The 20,554-nt window shown below is 32.2% G+C and overlaps 2 protein-coding genes across 2 annotated transcripts; one reads left to right on the top strand and one right to left on the bottom strand.

The window, feature by feature from the left end:
* The first annotated feature begins 2,063 nt into the window (after nucleotides 1-2,063).
* On the top strand, nucleotides 2,064-8,753 carry LOC107784135 (geranylgeranyl transferase type-1 subunit beta). Its single transcript, XM_075225618.1, has 11 exons — nucleotides 2,064-2,374; nucleotides 3,271-3,346; nucleotides 3,444-3,502; nucleotides 3,609-3,748; nucleotides 5,756-5,811; nucleotides 5,892-5,968; nucleotides 6,504-6,549; nucleotides 7,235-7,359; nucleotides 7,797-7,864; nucleotides 7,944-8,031; nucleotides 8,362-8,753. The coding sequence occupies exons 1-11, from the start codon at nucleotides 2,162-2,164 to the stop codon at nucleotides 8,509-8,511; spliced, it is 1,098 nt and encodes a 365-aa protein (XP_075081719.1). The 5' UTR covers nucleotides 2,064-2,161; the 3' UTR covers nucleotides 8,512-8,753.
* A 7,826-nt stretch (nucleotides 8,754-16,579) lies between these two features.
* On the bottom strand, nucleotides 16,580-17,470 carry LOC107804675 (uncharacterized). The gene has a single exon (XM_016628596.1). It carries the CDS (start codon nucleotides 17,468-17,470, stop codon nucleotides 16,580-16,582), a length of 891 nt encoding a protein of 296 aa, XP_016484082.1.
* Nucleotides 17,471-20,554: the final 3,084 nt, after the last annotated feature.

Genomic DNA, 20,554 nt, shown 5'->3' with positions numbered 1-20,554 from the left:
ATGCGACCACACCAAATCGGTCGTTACATAAAGTGTCACATTTCATCGTTACGTAACGACAGATTTAACGATACGATACAATAAAATTTAAGTAACAATCAAAACAAATATTGTATTTAAAGTAACAATACGATACGATACAACTGGTAACAACCATCCAAACAAGCTGTAAAGCCAAAAGATATTAGAACAAATAATGTTGATATAGAGATGGTTGATTGTAATAATTTTTAACTTGTAACAGTAATAACCTTCTTTATAATTGTATAGTTTGGTAAAATTGTCCCTTTATAACAACTATGTAAAATCTCTAGGATTACCAATAATAATTCTAATAATTTTACCAAATATTTTAAAATTTTAATGCATCACATATGATAAAGAATATTATATTACATCCATAATTAAAAAGATAACACTCAATTTCATTAAAAGATGTCCTTGTATATATTTTTTCCATTGCACAAAAAATTACATATTTGCACATCTAATTACCAAAATAATGCACTTTTTAAATATTTAATTAGTAAAATATATATATATATATATATATATATATATATATATATATATATATATATATATATATATATATATATATACACACACACACACACAAAATTTGAATATTTTCTTATATTTTGTATGTAACATAAAAAAAGAGAAAAAATATTTCTTGAATAATTCTTATACATAATAATCAAATACAATAATATTCAAATATCATACAATAATATGTATATAATAGCCATTTATGTTTGATCGTATAAGAATTAAAAGGGAAAAAAAAAAGAAAGAGTAAAAAAGAAAAGAAAAAGGGCTTCTTGTTTGGGGAGTCAATTACTCAAATGGTCACTCAACTTTCTCAAAGTATCTCCTAAAGTCACTTTTCTTTCGTTTGTAACAACAAAGTCATTTAACTATGTCTATTGCACTCAGAAGATCACTCAACTAGATTTTTCAAATTTTGGATTGCCAAATACCTATTTTATCCTCTAAATTATAAATATTTATCTTCTTTTATTTTTTTAACTTTTCAATATTATGATTTTCCCTTTTTAATTTATATTATGGACTTATCTATAGAATAAATAAATATTATTTATAAATTAAAAAAATAAAAATTATTTAAGCATCTATAATCTATAATGTTGGAATAACAAAATAATAAGCATAGTAAAATTAATTAGAATAATTTGTTCATAATAATAATTTTAGTATTAACAACAAAAATTTAAAAATTTGTTTACACAATTTAGAATGAAAGAAAATAAAGGTTGTAAAATATATATTCCATGCATGTAATATAAAAATAATTATTTAAATAAAAGTATTTTTATAATATACATATATATATTCTTGAAAATTATGCTCAATTATATTATATATATTCCATGCACGATTTAACATAGTATATTTTACCCTATACAGATAGTCCCACTACTTTCCGGTGACATAACTTTGTGTCGTCGGAAAGTTGATAGAAACATAATAATATAATTGAGCATATTTAAGAATATATAATGTATATTATAAAAATATCTTTATTTAAATAATTATTTTTGTATTACGTGCATGAAATATATATTTTACAACCTTTATTTTCTTTCATTCTGAATTGTGTAAATAAATTTTTGAAGTTTTGTTGTTAATACTAAATCATTATTACTAACAAATTATTCTAATTAACTTTTTTTTACTAAGCTCGTTATTTTATTATTCCAGCATTGTACATGCTTAAATAATTTTTATTTTTTTAATTTATAAATAATATTTATTTATTCTATAGATAAGTCCATAATATAAATTAAATAGGGAAAATCATAATATTAAAAAGTTTAACAAATAAAAAGAAGATAAATATTTATAATTTAGAGGGTAAAATAGGTATTTGACAATCCAAAATTTGGAAAATCTAGTTGAGTGACCTTCTGAGTGCAATAAGCATATTTTAGTGACTTTGTTGTTACGAACAAAAGTAAAGTGACTTTAGGATATAATTTGGGATAGTTGAGTGACCATTTGAGCAACCATCTCCTTGTTTGGGACAGGCTACTTTTCTAATATTCATCATTCGAGAGGGTTGCTTTTAACAATTAAAGCAAAATAGTGAAACTCCGACCGTCGGGTCTCCACGTCGCCGGCATTATCAACACCTAACATGGCGGAGGAAGATGATGAATTTCGGAGCTTAACCGATCCAGATTCTGACCCGGAATCAATCCCTATGTTCTTCGATAGAAATCGGCATATTTGCTATCTAGAGATGATGCTGGAACTCATACCTTCACCTTATCAATCGCAAGAAATCAATCGCCTCACTCTCGCTTACTTCACCATCTCCGGTCTCGACATTCTACGTGCCCTCGATCGCGTAACTTTCGCCCTCTTCCTTTTAATTTATCCTTGCTTTTAAATATTTACAATTTAGAAAAATTGTTAATATTGTATTAGGAGCATTTTTGTCTAAATTGTGGTAGTTAATAGTAGTTAATACTCTCTTTATCCCGAAGTAATGACAGTAGTTTCTTTTCACTCATCTGTTTAAGCAATTTTTATTATATGATTGCTATACACTCTGTGCGTACTGATTTATATTACTTTTTCTTCTATTTTGGAATGCCTCTTCGATTAAATATTTAAATCTGTAAACTTTCATTTGATCTCTATCGAAATAACTTTTCGAATAGTACATCAAATTTTCTATTCCCTAGAATAAATTAGTTAAATTAACTTCTTATGCTTGTCATGTAAAAATGAAAAGGAGGGGGGGGGGGGGATAGTATATTTTTGTAATTTTTTATAAAAGAACTCTTTTCATGTTATACCAAAATTTAGATGCATTTAGCCTTGTATTATGAACTATGCTTTTTTGGAACGAGAGAGTACTTTGTTTTTCTTGTAAAGTGTCTATCCTTTCAGCTTTGATAATTTTTTCCTTGATTTATATCTGAAATTAATGTTGCTTCCTAGTAATTTGGAGTTAACTAAGCCAGCTATGATGTTCTGTTCGTATGCAGCACTCGAAGTTGCTCCTACTTTTAAGATTTCCTGACAATAAAATATCATGCGGTATAGTCACGTTTGCAGATCCCATCATACACCAAGTTTCGAACTGTGCGCCATTGACCCTCGGGGAATTGTCGGTTATAAAAAAAAACACATTTGCAGATGCTTGAAGTGGACAAACCTAAAACAATACTATAATTTATCTAATTATGAATGCATATAAGAGTTGGCTAGCCAAAGTAACATTTTCTTCCATGCCAGGTTGACAAAGAAGGGGTGATTAATTGGGTTTTATCACTGCAAGCTCATCCACGAGATGAAGCTGAATTGAGCAATGGTATGGTTCAGTTAATATAGAGAAATGACTTCGATTAGTCAAGCAGTCTTTAAACTTGGAGATAGTAGATTTATTGGGGACTTTTGGTTTTGTGCAGGACAATTTTATGGGTTCCATGGTTCTAGGAGTTCTCAGTTTCAATCGAATGAAAATGGGGTACAAGAGCGGGTTATTGTTAATTGTTAATTGTTGTTTTGGATAAACAAGCTGATTTAGAAGAACTTATTCCTATAAATTCACCTGTCTTATGGTTTCTACACAGGATGCAATCCCCAATGGCAGTCATTTGGCAAGTACTTACTGCGCGCTATCCATATTGAAGACCCTTGACTATGACTTTTCACTGCTGGATTCCACATCAATCGTCAAATCAATGAAAAATCTTCAGCAACCTGATGGGAGGTACTTTTTGTGGCTTTTCTTTCTATGGATTGTATGTAATTCTTTGATCAATGATACATTGCGTATCTGAATTGCTGCCTTAGTTTATATATCTAGCAAAGTTTCTTTAGAACTTAAAAAGTACGCTTGGGTCTATACTCCATTGCTTTGGTTACTCTCATGGCAGATCTAGTAGAATGTGGAATGGTAGATGTACTCTTTAACTGGTCAACCCCATTGGTTCTTAATTTTGTATCTTTTTCTTTTCGTAATCTGTAACTAGTAAATTTGTCCACCAAAGCCTGTTGAAAAAAAAATCAACAAGACAAATAGGGACCATATTATTCACAGCTCGTACATCAGGAAGATGGTTTAAAACCTTTACAGAGACCACTTTTGGTATAGTAGCATTCTCACGCAAAAAGTCATTTTCCAAACTTTTTATGTCATAAAAGAAAACAAATATTTGAATTTAAATACTCAAAGAATATTTGTATTTCATTAATTAAAATTTTGAAAAGCTAATACATTTTTAGTAAATCCATAATTAGTTGTGCTATATATATTCAAACTCTCTAGAGCACATACGTATTTTAGATCTCTAATGATTGAGATAGTATATTTTATTTCTATATAAATATCTTACTATTACAAAATTTTATTACAGAATATCTTACATATATTTCATTTCTGTAATTTGCTTCATGACACCAAAGTTTGTAGCTAGTGCTTTAAATATGAAAATAATTTTTAGAAAGGAAGTGGGAAATTTAGTAAAATATACGAATTAGCATCATTATAATGAAAGGAAAAGTAAATTAATATTTGAGTAGCACTATTATAGAGAGGTAATTTTTCAAAGAGTGTACGATGATGGCCGCCAGTTTTAGCTTCATGACACCAAAGTTTGTAGCTAGTGCTTTAAATATGAAAATAATTTTTAGAAAGGAAGTGGGAAATTTAGTAAAATATACGAATTAGCATCATTATAATGAAAGGAAAAGTAAATTAATATTTGAGTAGCACTATTATAGAGAGGTAATTTTTCAAAGAGTGTACGATGATGGCCGCCAGTTTTAGCTTCATGACACCAAAGTTTGTAGCTAGTGCGAAAAATCGGTTTCAAAGATATTTGGCTGTTGTAGTAAAATGTTGTTATAAAGGATGGCTATTAAAGAGAGGTCTGATCCTGAATGTGCTGGCAGTGACAATTCCACTCAATCCCTCCTTGAAAGAAACAAGAATAGAGAGGAAAATAAGGGGAAAAAAGAAAAGAACAAAGGCTTGCTGATTAAAAATATAAAAAAAAGAAAGGGCCGAAGGTACTTAATCCATGTAATATACACCTTTTTATATGTCGATTGTACATCTCCTTATGTATGGAGACATCAATCAATTTCTGATGGAAAGCTAGGACAAACATATATTTATATGCATATCATTGATTCTGCCAACATCTCTTGAGAGCTATACCATTAGATGCATCCTTTAAATAGAAGTATTGATAAAGCTCCAGTACACCATTCCCAACTGTGAAATTAGTACGGGACATCAATCAATTTCTGATGGAAAGCTAGGACAAACAGATATTTATATGCATATCATTGATTCTGCCAACATCTCTTGAGAGCTATACCATTAGATGCATCTTTTAAATAAAAGTATTGATAAAGCTCCAGTACACCATTCCCAACTGTGAAATTAGTACGGGACATCAATCAATTTCTGATGGAAAGCTAGGACAAACAGATATTTATATGCATATCATTGATTCTGCCAACATCTCTTGAGAGCTATACCATTAGATGTATCTTTTAAATAAAAATATTGATAAAGCTCCAGTACACCATTCCCAACTGTGAAATTAGTACGAACGTTTCTTCCACTTCTCTTTCCTTATCCACAATACATTAAAAAAGTTTGACATGCAAATGAATCTGCCGTAATCTTGGCCTCAGAATATGTGGGGTGTGTGTTTATGCTTATTTAGGTTCTTTTATAGTAACTGCTATTTTTTTCATTTTCCAGCTTTATGCCCATTCATAGCGGGGCAGAGACAGACCTCCGCTTTGTATATTGTGCAGGTAGATAATATCTTTGCATTGAGCTTATTGAACTTAAACACTTTAGAATGAAAATTGATTATCGCTGACCTGCATACCAGCTGCAATCTCTTCCATGTTGGAAAACTGGAGTGGCATTGACAAGGAGAAAGCCAAAGAGTACATTATAAACTGTCAGGTATACAGAGCATGGCCATCTGTTTTCACAAAACTTCTTATTCTGTATCTTTGATATAGTTACCTCTCCAAAGTGAACTTACATAAGTTAATGATCGGTCAATTTGGCACATCCAAATTAATTCCATTTACCAACATCACCCATGTTAAGCATTTATGTTTATATAGTCGAGTTGCGCACAAGTTTTCCGTGACGATAACTTTATTAGGGGAAAAAAGATGTTCATCTTACAGATAACATTTAAATATTCACATCCTTATTTTGAAAGTTTGGATTTTATTCAGTTTTTGTGCATTCTCATTGCAATTTAAAGCTGCCACCTGAAAAACCTAACTTTTCAGAATTAAAGTCTTAGAAATGGTTAAGTATTATAAATTACACCCTTATGATAAATAAGTTTCTCATTCCTCAGATTTTAATGATAAAGTGTCCATGTTATAGAGCATCATTTTAGTTTTCATATCTCTAGCGTTTTCTTTTGCTATGATTCCTGGTGATGCTTCTCATGTTAAGCACTGCTATCTGGTTCATGCAGTCATACGATGGTGGTTTTGGTTTAACTCCTGGTTCAGAATCACATGGTGAGTGAATATTACCTCTAATGCATTTATAAAGATCCCTAATTTTTAAATGCGAGTGATGTCCTACTTTTTTGAAGTCTCATAAGGATCTTTTCATTTGAAGATTGTAATTACTAAAAACTGTTTCTTTCCTATTTGGGGTGGGGGAGCTGCACAAATAAACCGTTGCAAGTTTATTTGAGAAAAAATAAAATGGGTGATAGAATTAAAGGATATCGGGCAAGCAGTTATGGCCCCCTTCCGGTAGCTGAAGCGTATTCGTACCAGTCAATGTGAGGATGGCCCCCTTCTTGTACTGCTTATCTTTCATATCTCTGTTGTGATCTTCTTTTCCTTTTTTCTACTTGGGGTAACTTTAAAGTGGTAAGAGTGAAAGATGGTTGTTGCAAATCTATCTTTTATCCTTCTATATTTAGTTTCAGTTGTGGAAAACCCTGTCAATATTTGTAGTTATCAGATTTATAGAGTGGCTATTGTTTTGTCTCTGTTTTGAGCCACACGGGGTGGGAAAAGAAAACATAAAGGGGGCTCCAAATGAATGTATCTGTCATTTCTTCTTCTAGTTCTTTGTTTTTTTAAGAGAAAGCTGAAAGTGCAATGTGGTAGCATGCTCTTAAATCATCTTTCAGTTTTCTTACGTGGTAATATGATATTTCTCATAGATGGTGATTGTTTAGTATCACAGGTGGTGCCACTTATTGTGCGGTTGCATCTCTCAAATTGATGGGATTAATTGAAGAGGATATATTGTCAAAGAGTGTATCCTCTTGCTTCATAAATGTGCCCATGCTTCTAGACTGGAGTCTACAGGTATACTTACTTCTAATAGTGTGTGACAGGTTCTTATATTGCTATGCTAGACATATTTTTCAGTATTCCTCCAAAGAAAAAATATTACAATTTTAAAATAGCGGATGATTATAACCAAAAAAAAAATTGTAACGTGGAACAATGTAAGGATATAGGAGGACCTTTTTTTCAAAAGAAAAAAAAGGATGATTTTTTGTACAAGTCCATTCCTCATATCTGGTCCTTTGACTGATAAATGGTCGATATGATCTACTGTCCTTTTTGCCTCTTTGAGCCGAGGGTCTTTCGGAAACAACTCTCTATACCCTTGGGGTAGGGGTAAGGTTTGCGTACACACTACCCTCCCCAGACCCCACTAGTATGATTTAACTGGGTTGTTGTTGTTGTTGTTGTTGATCTACTGTCCTGCAATTGGTGTGACTCAATCTTTCTCACAGAGACAGGCCACTGATGGTGGTTTCCAAGGTAGACCAAACAAAGCTACTGACACCTGCTATGCTTTTTGGTGAGTTCAAATAGCTTTTTATCTTCAACTGTCATCACTTCTGTTTCTTCTGGCTTGACAAATTGACGCCCTTGTTCAGGGTTGGAGGAGTTCTAAAGATCTTAGGGGCTCACAAGTTCATCAATTATGGAGGTTTACGTAAATTTCTTTTCACCTGTCAATCCCAGGTGCTATTGACTTCTCCTCTTTCTTTTCTTTCTTTGAACATGCTTTTAAATGCAACTGCAGTTCTAGAGCTTCCAAATTGTTCTTTTTCTTTGGGACTAATAAAGATCTAATGTCTGAGCTCGTATGCCCTTCCTATTATATGATGTCCAAGAACTTTTATCAACCACTGGAACCTCATTGCTACGGATTGTTAAAACTGTTTCACTGCCAATATTTGTGTACCATCATCGTTGTGGTTTGCTTTTAGATATTTTCACCACCTAATTCAGGCATTTCCCTGGAAGAACTTTAAGTTACTAAAATTTATGCCCCCTTTTTTTGTTCTACAGTATGGTGGTTTTGGCAAAATTCCGGAGCAGCTGCCAGATCTTTATCACGCCTACTATGGCTTTTGTGCATTTAGTCTGTTAGGGGAGGCAGGCCTCAGTTCAATCTGTGTTGAACTGGGTATAACAAATGGTACACGCACTAGACTTTGATCCAAATGTTATTTGGGCATCTGCAGCCACTACGAATTTCGCCTCTCATGATTGCAAAGGTTTCCATGCGCAGGTATAATTAAGTTCCACTCCTCGGTTGAGTGGAAATAAAAATTAGAAGTTTGGTAATTATGATACTTTCTACCTACTTGTTTTCACCATTTTCCCTATATACTAAAAATATAGTTTATTTGATTTTTGACATAGATGATATAACTTTACTTTCACTTTGTTATGTTCAATCACATTTGCTTGGTTCCCCTAATTGTTTTAGCATTTTTTAGCTTCTACTTCGAGACGTTAATGGTACTTACCGGCTTGTCACAATATTTTACTTTTTCTGCCTGTTTAGGTCTGGATTTTGATCATGGGTTGAGCTTTAAACTTGAAATTACTGATTAGCAGTTATATATCTATACATGTTCAATAGGAATGTTAATATTTATCGCAAAACTTGTGGTGCATGTTCAGATGTTGCTTTAGCTATGTCAAAAACCTATCAAGGTGTGGTGCTTTACTTTCTAATTACACTTTTAAGCTTCTCATGGCCCCATTACGTGGGACTACATTTGTCAATCCTGGCTTTGTGACTTGAAGTATGGAAATAAATGTTAGCTAGCGGTTTATATGTTCAAAAGTATTAGAAGAATTAACCTAAACAGTCAATCACCCAACCGCTCAAACAAGAAAATAGCTGGTATATACATATATATAATATGTATAATTTATTTATAATGTGCGTATTGTCACACCTCCTTTTTCGCCCGCGCCGCCTCAAAAGGGCGCGGAAGGGAGTTTTTTCCAATTAAAGGACAATCGAAACAGGATTTATTTATTTATTCAGAGTCGTCACTTGGGAGATTTAGGGTGTCCCAAGTCACCAATTTTAATCCCGAATCGAGGAAAAGAATGACTCTGTATTACAGTCCGCGAACCAGAAATCCGGATAAGGAATTCTGTTAACCCGGGAGAAGGTGTTAGGCATTCCCGAGTTCCGTGGTTCTAGCACAGTCGCCTCAACTGTTATATTCGGCTTGATTATCTGATATAATACATATTATAAACTTATGTGCAAATTTTATCCTTTAGCCGCTTTTATTATTTTTATTTATTGTTATTATTTTACGGAGAATTGCAACATTGTGAAAACGTATTTCAAACCACGTCGCAATCAATGCACCCGTGGTTATTGACACATTTCGACTCCGTTGAGATTTGGATTTGGGTTACATAAATGCACACCCATATTTAAGAAAATAATTTGTTAACGACGCGCCTAGAGCGACTAACGTATTGTTGTTTTGGGAAAGGCCGTAAAGTTTTACTAGACGTCCAACTCCGATGTTCTAAATAATTAATGCATACATTTGTGAGGGCCCCGCAATCTACATATTTTACTAGGCGAGGCTCGTCTCATTTATTTTAAATGGACAAATCTTAAAGCGACTACATTTTTCTATTAAAATTAGTCTCTAAAATAAAGAAAGAAAATCCTAATTAATTACGAGTTTTTTTTATTTATTTATTTAAGAAAGCATGGCATACTAATTGCTAGATTAATACAAATATTGATGAAAAGGAATTTTACTCAAAAATTCAAAATTATAAATAAAATAAAAATTCGACAACTAATATTCAAAAGAATCAAATATAGCTAGATTAAAACTCGCATTGTTATAAAAAAAACTATTGAGATTAATTATTCACAACCATTTGAAACTAGATTTAACCATAATTACTAATGCTTATTAGAAAGTTTATTAAACTTAAACGTTCTTCTAATCTTGTTTGAACTCAAATCGTGCCTTAATGCCTAATTCACGAAATTCAGTTTAAATTCATACCTTAGCTAAATTTAGTTACTTGTTCACGATTAACCTACTGTTGATAATCTTAAAACCTTCATAACTAGTGAATTAACCCGTTTTGCCAAACTGATTCATTAAAGACTAACTTATGTTATTTTCTCTTATTCCAATTATTATTCAGTAATACATGAAATAGCCTAAATACAAACAATAAAAGGAACAAAGAAAAGCGACATTAAAACTTCAAAATTCAATTCTTCATATGTATTCATGCTTCCACATTATTAGCTTGCAATAGCTAGTGTTACAGTCGTGTACCTGATATTTGAAGCAAAAGAAAAGGGAAATCAGCAGAAATTCAGTAGCATACAACAACAGCAACACCCAGCAACCAGCAATGAGAAACCAGTGACAGATTTTAAAACTCAAGATAAAAATCCAGAAACACCAACAACAATCAACGGACAGAAGCCAAGGGAATCTTTTCAGAGTTGAAAGACTAATTAATGTTCAACCCTTAATTTCTGAATCCGTATATCAGAATATTTAAATTGTATATCAGGTGTATACTATTCTTCTTTTGAATTTCCAAAATGTTTTTCTTTTTATTTTTGGAGTCTTAGTATTTTCGAAATTTTTCTCTCTATCTTTTTTCTTCTTTCTGTCCTCTTTTTTCTCTCATCTTCTTCTTTTTTTCTGTCCTCTTTTTTCTGTCTCTCTCTTTCTCTTGTTCTTTTAAAATCTGATCAAGTCTTCCTTATTTATTCCCATCTTTCAGCATTTTTTAAATTAAAACCCATTATCTTTCACTCATCCCCCTTTTAATCTCACTACCTAATGTTTTGCCCCCCACTACATTAAACAAATACATTATCCCCTCCATTATATCTTGTCTCCCATGCTTACATTAAACAACTATTATTTTCCCCACTACATTATGTCTTGTCCCCCACTACATTAAACAAATACCCCATTATATCTTGTCCCCCATGCTTATATTAAACAATTGCATTATTCCTCACCATTATATTTTGTCCCCCCATTATTGATTATTTTAATATTATTTTAATCCTAATTGACAGAGCACTCAAAATAAATAATTGTTCAGAATTTTAATTTCAAAAATACCCCTCTGGCCTTACTGAAATTACCATTTTGACCCTGAAAACATTGTAATTTACCAATCTACCCCGTCAGCTATAACAAGTTCAACTAATCAATTCTAACCAAAATATAGCAGCTATAACCAATTCCTAATAAGATTTTATGAACAAACTCAAACTATATGATGAACAACAAAGAAACAACTTGAATTATTTTAACTGAACAATGTTTTTACACAACAAACTTATTTTCAGATTCACCAACAATAACAAACAAATACATTCAAAGCATGAGCTCAAATTCAAATTACACTTTAAACAAAATAAATAAACAGATTCAAATCACTAAACTCAAATAATCAATTGATCTTTAAATTAAATCCAACAAAATTATAACAAAGATACATGATTCAAACTAAATCAAAAAATTAAAAACTAAAACATAAACTCACATTAAATCACTGAATTAACATGAACTTCAAACAAAAAATGAACATGAATTATATCTAAATTAAATAACAAAGAACGGATTCAAGCAATTTAAACTAACACTCTTTTATATTAAAATTAAATCCTTTTAAATTAATAAAACAAACTGAAAAATAATTAATTGAATCTTCAACTTAAATCTAACAACATTATAATTAAACTAACAATTTCTATCTAAAAATAAATAAGAAAAAATGAAACAAACTGAAGAAGTAATCAAAGTGAAAATAACGAACAAGAAAAGAATCAAACTTATACTAATTTCAAATCTGAAAATATCAAACAAAAATACGGAAGAAATAAAACTTAGAACAACTGACCGTAAATGACCAACGACGAACTCGAACGAACTTAAACGAAACCAACGAAACCTTGACATAAACGGACTTGAAGACGACGAAGCAATAGCTGCGACAGCAGCCATGGCGAAAGAAAAGAAGATGAAGAAGCAGCAGCCGCGACAGCAACCATGGCGGACAGTGAAGTACGCAACAACAACGATCTTGAAGAAGAAGCAGCCAACGTGATCTTGGAGAAGAAGAAGAAGCACGGGCAGCAGCAACGGACAGAGAAGAACGCAGCAGCAGCAGTGACGAATGGAGAAGAAGAAGCAAGAACGATCAGCCATGGCCGAGCTTTGAGCTCGCCAGGGAGAAACGAAGACGCAGCGAACGTGACAGACTGAATGTTGCTGCGTTTGGAGCGTCGAAACTGAACGTAGCAGCAGCTCACGTCCATGGCTGGAGCTCGACGGGGCAGCAGGAGTTTGGTTGTTCATGGCTTGGGTGGTGCGATGACGATGACGGATCTGCTGGTCGCCATTGATGAGCTCTATTGACGAGCTCCGATGACGAAGATGAGGCAGTAGTCATGGCTGCTTGGAGGTGTGTGTGCGTGGTGTGTGCTATGTGTGTTGGAGGTGTGAGGAACGGGGGGGGGGGTGTGAGGGGGAAGGGCTGCCATGGGAGGAGCTTGGTGAAGCTTGGAGAAGAAGAAGAAAAAGAGAGGTGGGGGGCGGGTAGTTTAGGTCTTGTTCTTTTAGGGTTTTGCAAATTTTTTTTTTTGTTCAAGAATGAAAATAGAAAGGGTGGGGTGAGGTTTTGGGTTATGGACTGGGTCGACCCGGTTTGAAATGGACTGGGTCGTAGGGGAAGATTGGGTATTTTTTTTGGGCCTGTGGCTTGAATTTGAAGAAGAGCCCAATTCTGATTTTCTTTATATTTTTTGTTCTCTTTTCTTCTTTTATTTTTCTAAAACTAAATTCTAAAAATTCTTAAATTATTGTATAGAACTAAATTAATTTATAAAAGCGCAAATTAATTCCTAATAACAATTAACACACAATTAAGTGATAATTAAGCATAAAATTGTACAATTGGACATTAAATGCTAAAAATGCAAACGATGCACATTTTTTTGGAATTTTCATTTTTGTAAAACAAACTTAATTACTAACAATTGTAGGATTAAATCCTAAATGCAAATGCGACATATTTTATATTTTTATTAATTTAAACAAATAAACATGCACAGACAAAAATACAAATAATTATACAAAAATACTACAAAAATACAAAAATTGCACACAGAAGGAAATTTGTTTTATTTTGAATTTTTTTTGGGAGTAATTCTTTCATAGGGCAAAAATCACGTGCTTACACGTATGACCGTGTGTAATCAGCTATTTGTATAAAGATTCCAAGCATTCTCTTTTTTTGGGTGACTAATTCCAATATATTGTCCTTTTTTTAAGGAGATATTAGACCTTATTTGCTTTTTCAAAGACTATTATAAACTTTTTCCCGAAAGAAACTACTGCAAAATATATTTAAAGAAAAGCTCAATTAAGTAATTGCTAAAACATAAAAAAAAAAAATATCCATAGCTCAGGATGTTAAACATATAGCAATATCAAAGGTAAATTTTTCAATAAAGAAAGAATAGAAAACTGAAAAACCTCTAGGAAATAGTGCAAATACCATTTAGAAACTGACAGTATGACCACTACAAAATCGGACAGGTTAGGTCGTAACAATTCCAACATATTATTTGTCAAATCCATTTTGATTTAAATAAATTTTGAAGGAATTGAGTTATAATCCATTATTTATATTACCCTTTTTGGCATGTTCAGCACTCTATTTATCTAATTTAATTGCCCTTCTAGTTATGACTTATGACCTATAAGGCTATGACTCATATATCTCTAGATCGAGAAGTCTATTGGAAAACATATTTCCTCAACCTTTATTATTGTGAAACTACACAATATAATTGCTGCCAAAAATAATAGCCGGTAAAATGTATTATATATATATTGTATATTTGATTAGCAAATGTAATTATTTTAGTTGACCGGCCAAATATGTAAATTGTCCTTTATTATTCAAGGTTTAAAACCTTTATGTCGAAAGAGAATATACAAATTTTTTGGTAAGTTGACCTTTTATTTTCATTTGATACTATATAGTGTATCAATCATGAAAAAAAAAGTATAAAGGCAAATCGACGAAATGATTATTTAAGGTGGTTTACCTTTCGGTTTGGAAACACGTGATATTATCACGGGCAAGAGTACATGTTTGTTCTTTACTGAAAATGCCAATTCATCACCCTTTCCACACAAGTTATAATCTCTCTCTTCCTCCTCCCTCCTTTTGTCATTATGTTTTGTTGGTACTACCTTTTTCTTTAGTCCAACTTTATATAATAATCACTAGTAATAAGGAACTTAATATAACGACGATTCCAAATGTAATACAGATTAATGTTTAGTCAGCCCGTGTTCTTACAAGGAATCATAGTGTATTCTTACGAGGAATCATAATAGTTCAGTTGGTTGACTATTTGAATTTTTACCTTATCAGTAAGCGCATCCGTTTCTTCGCATGTAATCTCCTTCCCATTTTTCCTTACCTTCCGCCCAGGGGTGTAGACTGATTTTAATCTTTCTACCTTAATTAAAGGTATCGAATTTGAGCTTTGAGAGAATTTTTTGTTAAGGAATATTTTACACCCCACAGGGGTACAACAACAACAAATCCAATTTGATCCAACAAATGGGGTCTGGACCAATCTGGCACTCAGAGGGCGTACTTGATACAAATTCATATTAATCAGTGATTTTGGAAACCAGGGTGTTTAGGGGGGGGGGGGGGGAATTCCCAATTTGAAGATTTTTACTAGTGGGAAAATCTAAAAAGTTAAAAAGGAAGGCCTAGCTCTTCTTGATCTCTTTGTCTGGGTAAAAGAATAGAGTGTACAGATCAAAAAATCAAGAAACTACTTTGTGGTGGGCCAATCAATTTTCAAATGAAAATGATACGTGTGTTAAAGAAATTAGTGAAAGATCATTATGATTCAAGAGCATGCATAAAAAGATGAGAAATCATGACTTGTCAATGAGATAATCTATAAAGCAGTATGTGAAAAAGGGGGGGGGGGGGGGGCTTCAAGACGGCTACATTAACTTTACTCATACTTCCATATTATGGTGGCTTTTAATGGTAAACCGGTGCAAAGGTATCTTGGGTTCACGCAGGATTTGCGAAAGAATCGCACGTCAAGAGGTGTGATATAGACAGTCTAATCTAATACAAGCATTAATGGTTGCTTCAACGACTCGAACTTGTAACCTATATCTCACGCGAAAATAACTTTATCGTTGGTTCAAGACTCCCTTCTATGGTGCTCTTTAGACTTGTCAATATATAGAAGAGTAAAAAGGGCAGCCCGATGCACTAAGCTCTAACTATGCGCGGGGTCCGGGAAGAGCCGGACTACAATGGTCTAACGTACGCAGCCTTACCTTGCATTTCTGCAAGAGGTTGTTTCCACAATTCAAACTCTTGACCTCCTAGTCACATGACAACAACTTTACTAGTTACGCTAGGGTCCCTCTCAATATCTAAAATAGTAAATTAAATATTTTTGTTCTCAATTTTTTTCTCAGTAGTCATTTTCTCCTTGAATGATTACAGGTTGTATTTAGACAGCTTAGGAGACTGAAATTGAATAGAAACAAACCAACCATCTCACCCCCACCCCCACCAAAAATAACCACTTCCCAACTAGTATCAAATGCATAGTGGAATCTGGACATTATTTGCAGTGTTGCAGTCTGCAAAGAATGTTTTTCCCCTTAAAAAATTCAGTATACACTGCACTATGCCTAGACTTTTGTCATTAAATGCACCTCCAAATTAGTTCATATATGGTCGCGAAACTTTACTCACTATAGCAATAATCACAAAACTATTTTTTATCACATTAGAAAAGTAACTATATTTGAATTATTCGAGAAAATACAAATGACCGCAAAAAAAGGAACTTACGCAAAGAAAGGAACTATATTTTTTCTTCCTCGAATTCCGTACATAGCGGAAGTTTAGTGAAACGGACCGCTTTTTTTACAAATAAATTTAAAAAATACCACCAGGATTGCACCATGACTAGGCTTTAATCATTAACTTCACCTTAAAATCACAAAGTCAGATGATTTAAGCAAACAAGCTCTAAATTCATACGCTAATTAAACAAAGAAAATAAGTCATTTCTTTTTAATACAATCAAAATGGAAAAAAAGGGGGGGGGGGGGGGGATGAAACAAAATTTACTCTTATAATTGGTTCACCTGTTGGATTGGCAGCTTCAAATTAAAGGGAGTACTTATGAAGAGCTTGAAGGACAGTGTTGTACATGATGTTGATCAAGTTGTACTTCTCTGTTCTTAGGGAAAATGAGTGTAATAAATGGTCCATTTTCCTCATCTTTGGACAACTTTGAACTTGAAGAAACTTCAATACTTTCAACTTGATATGACACATTTTCCTCCACAATTCTTCTACAAAATTTATCTTCAGCATCTCTCAAGAATTTAAATGTTGGAGGAGGTGAATTGGACCTTATAAACTTATTAAACTCAGCATCACTTATTGATTCAAGAAAAGGATTGAATCCATTTTTGTGCATCATAGGACTTAAAGGAGGAGTAAAATAAAGTGGTGAAGTAAGTGGAGTTAAATAAGGAGTTTCCATATTTAGACATAAATCACTTAAACTCCTAGTTCTTGATCCTTTTCTACTCTTTTCACCTTTGGATTTTCCATCTTCAGATTCCAAATCTTCTTTAGTTTCCTCTTTGATAGTAAATAAAAATCTTGGTGGCCCACAAAGTCCTATAAATTCATTTTCCATGTTATCATCTCCAAAGGGTTTGAACCAAAAATCGGTAGCCTCCTCGACTGGTTGACCTCTCCACTGAGTACTATTTGACTCTACATTGGATTGAACTTGGATTGTTGGTTCATGGACTTGTGTATCATTGGCACAAATTTCTTGAGATTTTAAGGCAATATTGGAATTTAAAGAAGTTGAGGGCTTAATACAAAACATACAAAAGAACTCTTTGGCTTTATTGCTACTATAACCATCTTCAAGACTTGTTTTAACAATCCTATTTTTCCACCATAATAAGTAGTAAAGCTCAGCAATAAGAGCTAATAAAAGACAACCAAATACCACACTTAAAACAAGTCCTACACTGCTCAAAGATTTCATCTTTACATTTATATAACCAATAAAAACAAAAAATTCCAACCTTTCACCTTAGAATTGCCTCAGATTCTTGAAACTGAGAGAAGATCTTTGGTTTCAAATTTTCAAGAAGAGAAGAACTCTGATATTTTCAGCAAGTTTTCTTTAAACTTTGTCTGAAGTTGAAGATGTAGTAAAAGCATAGAACAAATTTCAAACCAACCATAAAAAGAAAAGGACTAAAGCAAGAAAAGAGGGGGCCTTTTTGCTCATAAATCAACTTATTGAATGATGATACATGTTATAGAGGAAAACAGCCTAGCTTTTTACTAAAATGCCCATGGAATCTAAGCAAGCAGATGTGGACACAACTCTGATTTGGGTTTGGGGGTTTGGATCTGATTTGGGTTTTGTGGGGGTTATTAAACTGGTTTGTATGTGAAGGTAAATTTTTAACTAAAGAACAATACATGTCACTGTTACAATGAGGGGCCCTTTTTATCAATTAAAAAAAGAGAGTTAATGATGGTTTCATGAAAGAGATTTTTTATGTTAGCAAAAAATATAGATATTTTTAATACATATTTTTGATTAATTGGAAATATATATTAGTCTTGTGAGTACATTTAGTTTAAGTCGTGTTTTTAAGAGTCTCTAAGTTGTGTCAGCGATTTATATGTCATTAGAAAATATAGAGAAATTCTAGTATTTTTTATTTTTATTTTTATAATATTGGTATAAGATGTGCTTAAATAAAGTGATATAATCACTGGGAATTCGTATAGCCAATCCCAATTTGTTTGAAATTCAGGTTAAGTTATTAAAAAATGGTAGTATTTAAACTAGTTTAATTTGCAGACACCTAGATTATTTCGCCGAGTTCCTATTATTTCCTTCCAATACGAGTATCGAGTAACTCTTCTCTTCAAATCTTAAACATATGAAAACAATTACCTAATATTATCAGATTTTTGTTGGAATTTATATTCTGATCTCTCATAATTTTTATTTATCCTAGTCTCATGCCCTTGGTGAACAATGAGGGGCTTTGCTGATAGTGAGGGGTGGAGAGAGGTAAAAACTATTGTCTATTTTTTATACTATACTTTATAATAATAAGGTCACATATCTCTAGAAATGTTCACATGGGATCACTTAGAAAGATACCTTTCTTTCATCAATAGTCTCCCTCTTTCCCTTTCCTTTTAGCATTTTCTTTACCCTTCCCTTTTTTTTTTTTTTTTTTCTTTTCCTTTCTTTATTTTAATTATTTTATTTACACAGTGTTTTTTGGAAAAATAATGGGGCTTAAGTTGCAGGTAAGAATGCAAGGTTTTTTGACAAATGTTCAACTTGTATTGCAAATAATATTTACTTAAAAGCTAAAAAAAATGGATGATAAGAGTGAAGTGGGGTGCAAGGTTTGCTTAACAAGAATGGACATTTGTGAATATGTGAGGATAGTTTTATTACTTTAAAAAAAATAAATTTTAGCAACGGACAAATATTGTACTATTTCATCACTAGTTAGTTGATGACATCGATCGCTAAAATACAGCACTAATATTAGCTTTTTTTCTTTTTCTTTTTATAACAATACTTTCATCGTTTCAATTTGTTTGTCGTTATTTTATGTTTTTTCTATTTCAGATTGCTTCTTTATATTTATATCTTGCCTTTATTACGGATCCACATGATAAAAAATACAATTATTTTGGTACAAAGGGTATATTTGGTACTTAATGCATATTTATCACGTGTGTCAAAAACCTCCTCCTTTTTTTAATTAACCCTTGCATCTAGTCAAATACTATCAAATAAATTAGACGGTATGTATTATGTCAAATAAATTTCTGATGTCTGTAGCCTTTCCAAGTACTATATATAAATGACCTAAAAAAAATTGGATCCAACCTCATTTTAGTATACAATATACATTTAGTCTGTAGCCTTTCCAAGTATATAAATGCCCTAAAAAATTTGGATCCAACCTCATTTTAGTATACAATATACATTTCTTTCGGAACTTACAGTATTTTATTCAGGTTCTCGTATACTCCCTCCGTTCACTTTTACTTGTCCATTTTGGACTTTTCACGCCCTTTAAAAAATAATAATTATAGTGCGTATTTTATCATATAATCCCTAATAATGATAGCATTGCAAAAAGTCTTGAGAAATAATTTTGAAAATGAGTAATTAATGATAATGGTAAAACAAGAAGAAAAAAAAAGATTCTCTTAATCTTAATTTAGTTTAGAAGTAAAAGTGAGAGAGTATATCTTACTTCCCTTTTGAGTAGAATAGAATGATAGAGAGAAATTAATGCGTTTTAGCATTTATCATAGTTTCTACAAATTTTAAAAGATTGTCCATTAATTTATGGAAAAAAGATATAACGTGGTCTACGAGAAGTTGAGTCCTTGAATATGTTTATTTTAATTAACGAGTCAAAGAAGTAAATCTCGTAGGCTTCTTGATTTCTGGATTAATTTGTGTAACTCCAGTTATCATTTGAAGATTACAATGGGTTCGTTTACTATTTTTCTTTTTGTCATTTTGTTTTAAATGTTACTTGTACTTACTGTAAGAAATTTATTTTATTAACCCTATGTTTGGAATACAAATTAATTCAATGAAACATCAAATAGTGTTAACATGTAGAGTTTCAACAGCTATTGCATTCACGTCTACTACTTTTGGCTTGAAATACATATAGATAAATCGGTGATACTTTGCTCCCATAATAATTTAAAATCTTGGCGGAAGCAGGTTGTTCTGAGGAGGTTTAAAAAATAAAAAGTAAAAAGTAAACACGCGAAAAGATCGAGGAAATTCAAAACTTTTATATATACATACATACATACATACATAAAATAATTTAACCTTATATACTCATATGCAATATAATTCTCCGGCGCGATTATTTGTAAATTTATTGTTGCTGTGAGAACAAAAAAAAGATACTATTGGTAGGGGCTGTTACTTGAGAAGTCGAACCATTTATAAGAGTCATTAAAATGGGGCATATGATCCAGCTGTTTCTTTCTTATTTCTACCTTCTTTTGCTTTCATAAGCATATATATAAGCATGCCATTTACTCATTT

The sequence above is a fragment of the Nicotiana tabacum genome, chromosome 11 (assembly GCF_000715075.1).
Source record: "Nicotiana tabacum cultivar K326 chromosome 11, ASM71507v2, whole genome shotgun sequence".
Lineage (NCBI taxonomy): Eukaryota > Viridiplantae > Streptophyta > Magnoliopsida > Solanales > Solanaceae > Nicotiana > Nicotiana tabacum.
Note: the sequence above shows the minus strand (reverse complement) of the source record. Positions and strands in the feature narration are given on the sequence as shown.

Excerpts from the sequence above, each read along its gene's own strand:
- LOC107804675 (XM_016628596.1), bottom strand. The coding sequence starts at position 17,470 with ATGAAATCTTTGAGCAGTGTAGGACTTGTTTTAAGTGTGGTATTTGGT.
- LOC107784135 (XM_075225618.1), top strand. The coding sequence starts at position 2,162 with ATGGCGGAGGAAGATGATGAATTTCGGAGCTTAACCGATCCAGATTCT. Across the intron at positions 7,360-7,796 it reads TTCTAGACTGGAGTCTACAG|AGACAGGCCACTGATGGTGG; the intron begins GTATACTTACTT and ends TCTTTCTCACAG. Across the intron at positions 8,032-8,361 it reads TTTTCACCTGTCAATCCCAG|TATGGTGGTTTTGGCAAAAT; the intron begins GTGCTATTGACT and ends TTTGTTCTACAG.